This window comes from Coregonus lavaretus (genome assembly GCF_964263955.1).
Source record: "Coregonus lavaretus genome assembly, contig: HAP1_SCAFFOLD_1376, whole genome shotgun sequence".
NCBI lineage: Eukaryota > Metazoa > Chordata > Actinopteri > Salmoniformes > Salmonidae > Coregonus > Coregonus lavaretus.
In genome coordinates, this window is record NW_028163106.1 from 108,202 (window position 1) to 119,638 (window position 11,437).

Here is an 11,437-nt window from a genome sequence, read left to right on the forward strand (position 1 = left end):
GTAGCTTATGCCTGCCCATACCATAACCCCACCGCCACCATGGGGCACTCTGTTAACCACATTGACATCAGCAAACCGCTCGCCCACACAATGCCATCACGACGCCATACACTCTTTCTGCCATCTTCCCGGTACAGTTGAAACCGGGATTCATCCGTGAAGAGCACACTTCTCCAGTGTGCCAGTGGCCATCGAAGGTGAGCATTTGCCCACTGATGTCGGTTACGACGCCGAACTGCAGTCAGGTCAAGACCCTGGTGAGGATGACGAGCACGCAGATGAGCTTCCCTGAGACGGTTTCTGACAGTTTGTGCAGAAATTATTCGGTTGTGAAAACCCACAGTTAAATCAGCTGTCCTGGTGGCTTGTCTCAGACCATCCTGCAGGTGAAGAAGCCGGATGTGGAGGTCCTGGAATGGCGTGGTTACAAGTGGTCTGCGGTTGTGAGGCTGGTTGGATGTACTGCCAAATTCTCTAAAATGATGTTGGAGGCGGTTTATGGTAGAGAAATTAACATGAAATTCTCTAGCAACAGCTCGTGGAACCAACACTTTACATGTTGCGTTTATATTTCTGTTCAGTATAGTTAGTATGTGTATGTTTTTAACATTATTTGAACATTTTTGGGACATATCCAGAAACATACATAACATATATAAAACTAAGGTAAATATCTTGAGTGAGTTAGTATGTTTTTAACATTGGTTAATCATGTGTCCTTCTGTTATTGTCTTAATGCATCTCATTATTCTTAAAGCTTTGCATATTTATCAGTGTATCACTATATCTCCTCTCTCCAGACTGGCTGGCTGTAAACTCACATATGAATCCTGTGAGACTCTGGCTTCAGCTCTGCAGACACCAAACTCCCCCCTGAGAGAACTGGACCTCAGCTACAATGACCTGGGAGACAGAGGAGTGAAGCTGCTCTGTGTTGGACTAACCAGTCCACTCTGCAACATACAGACACTAGTGTGAGTTAACTTTCTTCAGTATGAGTTATTATGTGGATGTTTTAAACATTTGTTAATCATGTGCTCTTCTGTCCTCTAGTCTAGGTCAGTGTGGTCTGACAGAGGGTTGCTGTTCAGATCTGGCCTCAGTCCTGAGTTCACCCAACTCACAACTGAAACAACTGGAGCTGAGAGACAATGACCTGCAGGACTCAGGAGTTACACTGCTGTCTGCTGGACTGGAGGATCCAGACTGTAAACTACACACACTGGGGTAAGTACAGCTGTTTCAGTCAGGTCGGTACTGAGCTGAGTTACACTGCCCTCTGCTGGACTGGAGGATCCAGACTTTAAACTACACACACTGGGGTAAGTACAGCTGTTTCAGTCAGGTCGGTACTGAGCTTAGTAAAACAAATACTCTGAACATCTGATGTTTCATCACAATGTTTGTGTCATTGACAAATATATGGGTGTCCTACAAGATGATTGACACCAGTCCACCAACCTAGAGAGCTGTTGTGTCTCTCTGTAGGCTGTCTGGCTGTCTGGTCACAGAGGAGGGCTGTGCTGCTCTGTCTTCAGCTCTGAGGTCAAACCCCTCCCACCTGAAAGAGCTGGACCTGAGCTACAATCACCCAGGAGACTCTGCAGGGGGACTGCTTTCAGCTGCTCTGGTGGATCCCACAGATAAACTGATGAAGCTGAAGTAAGTCAGAATAGATGTCCTAATAGTGTGAGCAGTGGTTGTGTCCTATGAAGTGTAGTAGGTTCAGTAACATGAGGACATGATGGTAGAATACAGGAGACGTTTACCCAGCAGGCTTAGCACTCCAACACAGCATACATCATCACCACATGAATACTCTTCTTCTGCATCTCTGATATCCTGTTGGAATTGTACTCTGTTCTGTATGCAGTAGGTAGGATAGAATACCTGTATGTCTCTAGTAATGAATTGTACTCTGTTCTGTATGCAGTCGGTAGGATAGAATACCTGTATTTCTCTAGTAATGAATTGTACTCTGTTCTGTATGCAGTAGGTAGGATAGAATACCTGTATGTCTCTAGTAATGAATTGTACTCTGTTCTGTATGCAGTAGGTAGGATAGAATACCTGTATGTCTCTAGTAATGAATTGTACTCTGTTCTGTATGCAATAGGTAGGATAGAATACCTGTATGTCTCTAGTAATGAATTGTAATAATATAATAATAATAATAATAATAATATGCCATTTAGCAGACGCTTTTATCCAAAGCGACTTACAGTCGTGCGTGCATACATTTTTGTGTATGGGTGGTCCCGGGGATCGAACCCACTACCTTGGCGTTACAAGCGCCGTGCTCTACCAGCTGAGCTACAGAGGACCACATACGATGTACTCTGTTGTACTCTGTTCTGTATGCAGTAGGTAGGATAGAATACCTGTATTTCTCTAGTAATGAACTTGGATAGTGCACCAGAACACAACAATATGGTTTAAATGTTGACTGCTTTATTAGGTCTTTGTCAGTCAATAACCTGTTTCTCCTACAGTGTGGATCATGGTGGAGAGTTCAGGCTGAAATCAGGGCTGAGGAAATGTAAGTCTCTTCAATCCTAATTAACTGCATATTCAGAACTACAGTAACATAGTAACTAATCAATACTTGTTCTGTACCTACAAAAACTACATTTTATATGAAGATGTGGTTTGATTAAACTCTCCTTTTGTCTACAGATGCCTGTCATCTCACCCTGGACCCAAATACAGCAAACCCAAACCTGATACTGTCTGAGAGGAACAGGAAGGTGACACGGGTGGAGGAGAAGCAGCATTATGAAGACCATCCAGACAGATTTGACCATCATCCCCAAGTTCTCTGCAGAGAAGTCTTATCTGGATCTCGTTATTACTGGGAGGTGGAGAGGGGTGGTTATGATGGTAACATTGGTGTGGCGTACAGAGGAATGAAGAGGAAGGGAAAGAAATATGACAGTTGGATTGGAGCCAATAGGAAGTCCTGGGGTTTATTCTGCTATGACGGAGGTTATCACTTTTTCCATGCGGGAGTCCGTAGCATATCCATCCCTGGTCCTGTTTCTAACAGAGTTGGAGTGTATCTGGACTGGCCAGCTGGTACTTTGTCCTTCTATAGTGTGTCCTCCTCTGGTACACTGACACACCATTACACAGAACACACCACATTCACTGAACCCCTCTATCCTGGGTTTGGGGTTTATTCCTCCTCCTCAGTGACCCTGTGTCAGATAGATGACCAACACATTCAAAGGTGAGTCGTAGCAATGTTTTATCATGTGTTTTCCTCTGGAATCATTCCTACAATTAGATTAGTAGTGGTGTGTTTTAATGTGTTCTGTTGGACCTACAGACAGTTAGATTAGTAGTAGTTGTGTGTTTTAATGTGTTCTGTTGGACCTACAGACAGTTAGATTAGTGGTGGTGGTGTGTTTTAATGTGTTCTGTTGGACCTACAGACAGTTAGATTAGTAGTAGTGGTGTGTTTTAATGTGTTCTGTTGGACCTACAGACAGTTAGATTAGTAGTAGTGGTGTGTTTTAATGTGTTCTGTTGGACCTACAGACAGTTAGATTAGTAGTAGTGGTGTGTTTTAATGTGTTCTGTTGGATGTACAGACAGTTAGATTAGTAGTGGTGTGTTTTAATGTGTTCTGTTGGACCTACAGACAGTTAGATTAGTAGTAGTGGTGTGTTTTAATGTGTTCTGTTGGACCTACAGACAGTAACTCATGATACCGGGTGACATCACATCTCTAAGGGCTTTCATCAAGATAAGCAATGTCACCTGTAATGTCACCATCAGTATTGACTTCATGGAAGTTGACATAGTGTTATGTCACATTTGGCAATGCACATAGTGTTCTGTCACCCTTTATACACCCTTTGTATTGCTTATGAAGACTGTATGTATGCTATATAAAGCCTTTATAAGTTGTATTTAGTTTAATCACAGTCTATCCATCTGCTTTCCCAACACCAGAGACCATGGTGGAGAGTGTTGTATCAAGCCTGGACCTGAGAAATGTGAGCGTTAACTGATTTAATTGTTTTTCAATCAAAATACTTTTAAAGCGTTCATTATACTTGAGTCCCAGGCAAGGAACACAATCATGATCTATTTGGTCAAAACAAACTTAAAGGTAGAGTCAGCAATATGATGTAGATGCACAAAGTAAACAGCATAGTGGGTAAACTTCTACAACAACTAAGGGCGTTGGAGCGCGATGCTAAACTTCTCTGTTTTGGTCCCGTTTCTACCACGCTGTAAGAGTGAAGAGAACCCGTGCACCTGGGCAGATACTGTGTGAGAGAGAAGTCAGGCATCTTGCTCATCACAATATCTGCGGTGCTGCTCGTACAACATCATTTAGCTGACTCTACCTTTAAGCTCTCATCCTGGGATCTACCAGAAATCAGGCCCCCAACATCTCCAAAACATGGACCAGAACCATGTTGTTTCCTGCTTCCACAAACATTCATTAATATAACACTAATGTCAGATTATGGTATGATAATGAGTGTACATTCTGAGACAGTTGCTCACTTACATTCATTTTTATTACAAGTCTGTTTAATATTTATTAATTCATTATTACATGAGATTATCCGTTTTAAATAACAACTACTTTTGACTTCAGGGATTCCTCAGAGCTGTAAGACTTGTGACCATGTTGAGGTAAGTCATAATGTCAATTCTCACTTTTACATACCTGCAGGAGTCAGGCACAGTCTGAAAGCCAGGTGTGTACTGACCAACCATTCATACTGGGATATAGACGGTCCTGTGTTCTGCTTGTAGGAATGCAGGATTTTAGCTGTTGTCATACCAGCATTCCATGTAACATTGAATAAATACATTAGATTAGTTACTTTGGTTAATGGGCCAGTTTCCCGGACACAGATTAAGCCTAGTCCTGGACCTTAAATAACTTTCTATTGAAACTTCCATTGATCATGCTTTAAATCCAGCACTAGACTCAATCTTTGTCCAGGAAACTGGCCCCATATGTATAACTGACATGCTTGTCCTCGTTCAGGACTCCACACACTGGCTTCAGATTGAACCCTTGACTTCCACTGTCCAGGGAGTGACAATGTTCAGGTAAAATATCTACTTTTAACATTTAATTCCACTTGCTAGTGTATTTCCCCATTACCTTTGGGAATAGTCTTCTAATCCAACCTCTCCATTTGACGATTGACCCTCTCTACCATATCTTGTTGTTGCCCTCAGGCACAGGACACCCAAAGGGCGTTATGAGTGCACAGTGTCTGGGCTCCGCTGGGTGTGTGACAGAGATGTCATTCTGAAGTATCACTTCAGGAACTGGTATCCCTACAGTCACCTTCTGATAGACATGCAGTACGGACAAGGTGGTCCATTGCTGGACATCACTATGGAGTTAGGTGAACTGGAGGAAGTTCATCTGCCACACTTTGTCTGTTTAGGTAAAACCATATAGACATAGTATTCAGAAAGACATTTCCATGTAACTGAGTTTCACTTCCTGAATGAATGAATGAATATTCTGGGAGTTTGTTTACTGTGATCTGATACTGCATATTCTTTGTGTTTTAGTTGGATGAATAATACAATATTTGTCTTTCTGTCTCCTTTTTATTGTGTTGTTCAGGGACCAACCCTTCCCTGAGGAATGAGATGAAGATTCTTAATGTAGAGGAACATGGAGTGTCTGTTGAGGAAGTGCATGAGGTCACCAGATTCCATGCCAAAATTCTCCATCCCAAGTTCTCAGTTATCTCTGTTATACTGAGCTATATCTTTACGCGGAACATAGATGTCCACTGTGAGCTGATGCTCTATCTGTCAGTGAAAAAGCAAACACTAATTCCACGCCTATACCTGTTCCCCAGTAACCCCAGCCAAATACAGGTGAGGTACCATTCTTTTAGAGGTGACCTTAACTAAGCAGTGGTACGGTTTATGTTGACACTCATAACATGAAGATAATAGTGTGTTGCTAGTTTTCTGAATAATGTTTGAATAAGACTATACATTGACTGGCTGTGTATTTCATGCCTCGTTTCGCAGGCTGTGGAACAACAGGAAAAGTCTGAAGGGTCTTCAAGGGTTCTCATCTCAAGACCGGAGCAGGCCTTCAAACTGAATAGTTACTTCAGACTGAACATTCCCTGTTCTACCTACATCAATCCACCGGTACAGTTTTAGTAGACTAAGAACATGAATCTGACATTTAAGTCACATTTCTATCCATTGCTCTCTCTCACTCGATGGCTCTCAATTCAAATGGCTTTATTGGCATGGGAAACATATGTTTACATTGCAAGCAATCTCTCTCTCGCTCTTTCCATCTCTCTCCAGAAGATTCATCTCATACATAGAGACTCCACACCAAGCTTTTTCAAGGCGGTTTTGAAAATGACAGGGGTTGACATTGAGATGGAGTTATTCTGTGATGATGAGAGGATTGCATGGAAAGAAGTGGTATCACAAGGTAGGAGCATATGTCAATCATAACTTTGTACTTTTGTAACAGATGCTATTTAGAGTGATATAACCTCATTTTGTTTATCTTTCAGATGAATACATCACTGCCACCCATTCAACAAGTAAGTAAACATGAGAGTACAGTGCATTCAGAAAGTATTCAGACCCCTTGACTTTTTCCACATTTTGTTACGTTACAGCCTTATTATAAAATGGATTAAATCGTTTTTTCCCCTCATCAATCTGCACAAAATACCCCATAATGACAAAGCAAAAACAGGTTTTTAGACATTGTTGCAAATGTATATATTAAAAAAAAACGTGAAATATCACATTTACATAAGTATTCAGACCCTTTACTCAGAACTTTGTTGAAGCACCTTTGGCAGCGATTACAGCCTTGAGTCTTCTTGGGTATGACGCTACAAGCTTGGCACACCTGTATTTGGGGAGTTTCTCCCATTCTTCTCTGCAGAAGCTCTGTCAGGTTGGATGGGGAGCGTCGCTGCACAGCTATTTTCAGGTCTCTCCAGAGATGTTAGATCGGGTTCAAGTCCGGGCTCTGGCTGGGCCACTCAAGGACATTCAGAGACTTGTCCCGAAGCCACTCCTGCGTTGTCTTGTCTATGTGCTTAGGGTAGTTGTCCTGTTGGAAGGTGAACCTTGGCCCCAGTCTGAGGTCCTGAGCACTCTAGACCAGGTTTTCATTAAGGATCTCTCTGTACTTTGCTGAGTTCATCTTTCCCTCGATCCTGACTAGTCTCCCAGTCCCTGCCGCTGAAAAACATCCCCACAGCATGATGCTGCCACCACCATGCTTCACCGTAGGGATGGTGCCAGGGTTCTTCCAGATGTGACGCTTGGCATTCAGGCCAAAGAGTTCAATCTTAGTTTCATCAGACCAGAGAATCTTGTTTCTCATGGTCTGAGAGTCCTTTAGGTGCCTTTTGGCAAGCTCCAAGCGGGCTGTCATGTGCCTTTTACTGAGGAGTGGCTTCCGTCTGGCCACTCTACCATAAAGGCCTGATTGGTGGAGTTCTGCAGAGATGGTTGTCCTTCTTGAAGGTTCTCCCATCTCCACAGAGGAACTCTGGAGCTCTGTCAGAGTGACCATCGGGTTCTTAGTCACCTCCCTGACCAAGGCCCTTCTCCCCCGCTTGCTCAGTTTGTCCGGGCGGCCAGCTCTAGGAAGAGTCTTGGTGGTTCCGAACTTCTTCCATTTAAGAATGATGGAGGCCACTGTGTTCTTGGGGACCTTCAATGCTGCATAACTTTTTCGGTACCCTTCCCCAGATCTGGACCTTAACATAATCATTCGACCTCATTGCTTGGTTTTTGCTCTGACATGCACTGTCAACTGTGGGACCTTATATAGACAGGTGTGTGCCTTTCCAAATCATGTCCAATCAATTGAATTTACCACAGGTGGACTCCAATCAAGTTGTAGAAACATCTCAAGGATGATCAATGGAAACAGGATGCACCTGAGCTCAATTTCGAGTCTCATAGCAAAGGGTCTGAATACTTATGTAAATAAGGTATTTCTGTCTTTTTATTTTTAATACATTTGTAAACATTTACAAAAACCTGTTTTCGCTTTCTCATTATGGGGTATTGTGTGTAGATTGATGAGGAAAAACATGTAGTTAATCCATTTTAAAATAAGGCCAGTCGACATGGTTTACTGTTGGACTAGTCCTGATTATAAAAGGCTGTCTTCAAGAACAATGACATCTCCTCCAGGATTTGATGTAGATTAGCCTGGTTCTGAATGACATTTCCTCCAGGACTTGATGTAGATTAGCCTGGTTCTGAATGCCCCAATGCCATCTCCTCCAGGACTTGATGTAGATTAGCCTGGTTCTGAATGCCCCAATGACATCTCCTCCAGGACTTGATGTACATTAGCCTGGTTCTGAATGCCCCAATGACATCTCCTCCAGGACTTTATGTAGATTAGCCTGGTTCTGAATGCCCCAATGACATCTCCTCTAGGACGTGATGTAAATTAGCTTGGTTCTGAATGCCCCAATGACATCTCCTCCAGGACTTGATGTAGATTAGCCTGGTTCTGAATGCCCCAATGACATCTCCTCCAGGACGTTATGTAAATTAGCTTGGTTCTGAATGCCCCAATGACATCTCCTCCAGGACGTGATGTAGATTAGCCTGGTTCTGAATGCCCCAATGACATCTCCTCCAGGACGTGATGTAGATTAGCCTGGTTCTGAATGCCCCAATGACATCTCCTCCAGGACGTGATGTAGATTAGCCTGGTTCTGAATGCCCCAATGACATCTCCTCCAGGACTTGATGTAGATTAGTCTGGTTCTGAATGCCCCAATGACATCTCCTCCAGGACGTGATGTAGATTAGCCTGGTTCTGAATGCCCCAATGACATCTCCTCCAGGACTTGATGTAGATTAGTCTGGTTCTGAATGCCCCAATGACATCTCCTCCAGGACGTGATGTAGATTAGCCTGGTTCTGAATGCCCCAGCCTGTTTTTCTACGTCTGTGAAAACCGACCCTAAATATGAATGAAACAGTAGTGGTGTGATGTGTTCATTGATTCAGGTAGTTATTGTTACAGAATGTGTTCTTAATGCAAAGATTAATAATACAATGATGACTTTTACTGTAGGTCACTCTGAAAGAAGTCTGTTTCTAAATGTCTGAAATGTAAATGTGAATGAACAAATGTAGTTATTTTGTAACCTGCCTCTCTCAGGTGCTGTGTTGGGGGCAGGGCGTCCGGCTGAGAGCAGTCTGACTGGTTCTACAGCGCAGCAGCTGCGTTCTGTACGGACAGAGTTTGTGAGACGAGTGTCAGGACCTGTCCTGGAAGGTCTGCTGGATGGACTCCTGCAACACACAGTCATCAACCAGGAGGAAATGGAGTCAGTAAAGGTGATAGCTGAGAGGGCAGAGAAGGCACGTGACATCATCGACATGGTGTTGAGAAAAGGAACTGAGTCATGTTCCAGGATGATCAACCTTCTTGGGGAGCTGGACCCCTATCTTTGGTCACAGCTTCAGATCTAAAGTTGTAGCCAACCCCTGGGTGTGGGGAGACCAGGCAGAATAGACAGGCAGGGTGGTTCAACATGGTCTTGTTGTCTGTTGCTTTAATTCAGGATCGTAAAAATGTACAGAAAATGTCAATCAAACATGACCACTATAAAAACAATAAACTAACCAAAGGTCCAGCCACACAGCCTCTCTCCTTCTGCAGCCTCCTGGAGATGTGGATCTTCTAGCAGGAGGGTCAGTTAGTCCTCCACTAGGTACCTAGCTGGACCCCTATCTAGCAGGAGGATCAGTTAGTTCTCCACTAGGTACCTAGCTGGACCCCTATCTAGCAGGAGGGTCAGTTAGTCCTCCACTAGGTACCTAGCTGGACCCCTATCTAGCAGGAGGGTCAGTTAGTCCTCCACTAGGTACCTAGCTGGACCCCTATCTAGCAGGAGGGCCAGTTAGTCCTCCACTAGGTACCTAGCTGGACCCCTATCTAGCAGGAAGGTCAGTTAGTCCTTCACTAGGTACCTAGCTGGACCCCTATCTAGCAGGAGGATCAGTTAGTCCTCCACTAGGTACCTAGCTGGACCCCTATCTAGCAGGAGGGTCAGTTAGTCCTCCACTAGGTACCTAGCTGGACTCCTTTCTAGCAGGAGGGTCAGTTAGTCCTCCACTAGGTACCTAGCTGGACTCCTTTCTAGCAGGAGGGTCAGTTAGTCCTCAACTAGGTACCTAGCTGGACCCCTATCTAGCAGGAGGGTCAGTTAGTCCTCCACTAGGTACCTAGCTGGACTCCTTTCTAGCAGGAGGGTCAGTTAGTCCTCCACTAGGTACCTAGCTGGACCCCTATCTAGCAGGAGGGTCAGTTAGTCCTCCACTAGGTACCTAGCTGGACCCCTATCTAGCAGGAGGGTCAGTTAGTCCTCCACTAGGTACCTAGCTGGACCCCTATCTAGCAATAGGGTCAGTTAGTCCTCCACTAGGTACCTAGCTGGACCCCTATCTAGCAGGAGGGTCAGTTAGTCCTCCACTAGGTACCTAGCTGGACCCCTATCTAGCAGGAGGGTCAGTTAGTCCTCCACTAGGTACCTAGCTGGACCCCTATCTAGCAGGAGGGTCAGTTAGTCCCCCACTTGGTACCTAGCTGGACCCCTATCTAGCAGGAGGGTCAGTTAGTCCTCCACTAGGTACCTAGCTGGACCCCTATCTAGCAGGAGGGTCAGTTAGTCCTCCACTAGGTACCTAGCTGGACCCCTATCTAGCAGGAGGGTCAGTTAGTCCTCCACTAGGTACCTAGCTGGACCCCTATCTAGCAGGAGGGTCAGTTAGTCCTCCACTAGGTACCTAGCTGGACTCATTTCTAGCAGGAGGGTCAGTTAGTCCTCCACTAGGTACCTAGCTGGACCCCTATCTAGCAGGAGGGTCAGTTAGTCCTCCACTAGGTACCTAGCTGGACCCCTATCTAGCAGGAGGGTCAGTTAGTCCTCCACTAGGTACCTAGCTGGACCTCTATCTAGCAATAGGGTCAGTTAGTCCTCCACTAGGTACCTAGCTGGACCCCTATCTAGCAGGAGGGTCAGTTAGTCCTCCACTAGGTACCTAGCTGGACCCCTATCTAGCAGGAGGGTCAGTTAGTCCTCCACTAGGTACCTAGCTGGACCCCTATCTAGCAGGAGGGTCAGTTAGTCCCCCACTTGGTACCTAGCTGGACCCCTATCTAGCAGGAGGGTCAGTTAGTCCTCCACTAGGTAACTTGCTGGACCCCTATCTAGCAGGAGGGTCTAGCTGTACCTAGCTGTGCAACCTATCACCCCTTTACCAATGACTTGAGAGTGGCTGAAGGACATATAAGGAGCGGTGCAACCTCTCACCCCTTTACCAATGACTTGAGAGTGGCTGAAGGACATATAAGGAGCTGTTCAACCTCTCACCCCTTTACCAATGACTTGAGAGTGGCTGAAGGACATATAAG

At 44.7% G+C, this 11,437-nt stretch overlaps 1 protein-coding gene across 1 annotated transcript; it reads left to right on the forward strand.

The window, feature by feature from the left end:
• Positions 1-1,059: 1,059 nt before the first annotated feature.
• On the forward strand, positions 1,060-10,584 carry LOC311118472 (NACHT, LRR and PYD domains-containing protein 1 homolog). Its single transcript, XM_084193265.1, has 13 exons — positions 1,060-1,662; positions 2,493-2,539; positions 2,677-3,229; positions 3,958-4,001; positions 4,616-4,653; positions 5,015-5,079; positions 5,212-5,426; positions 5,612-5,871; positions 6,031-6,156; positions 6,322-6,454; positions 6,540-6,569; positions 9,179-10,244; positions 10,296-10,584. The coding sequence occupies exons 1-12, from the start codon at positions 1,652-1,654 to the stop codon at positions 9,490-9,492; spliced, it is 1,836 nt and encodes a 611-aa protein (XP_084049391.1). The 5' UTR covers positions 1,060-1,651; the 3' UTR covers positions 9,493-10,244; positions 10,296-10,584.
• Positions 10,585-11,437: the final 853 nt, after the last annotated feature.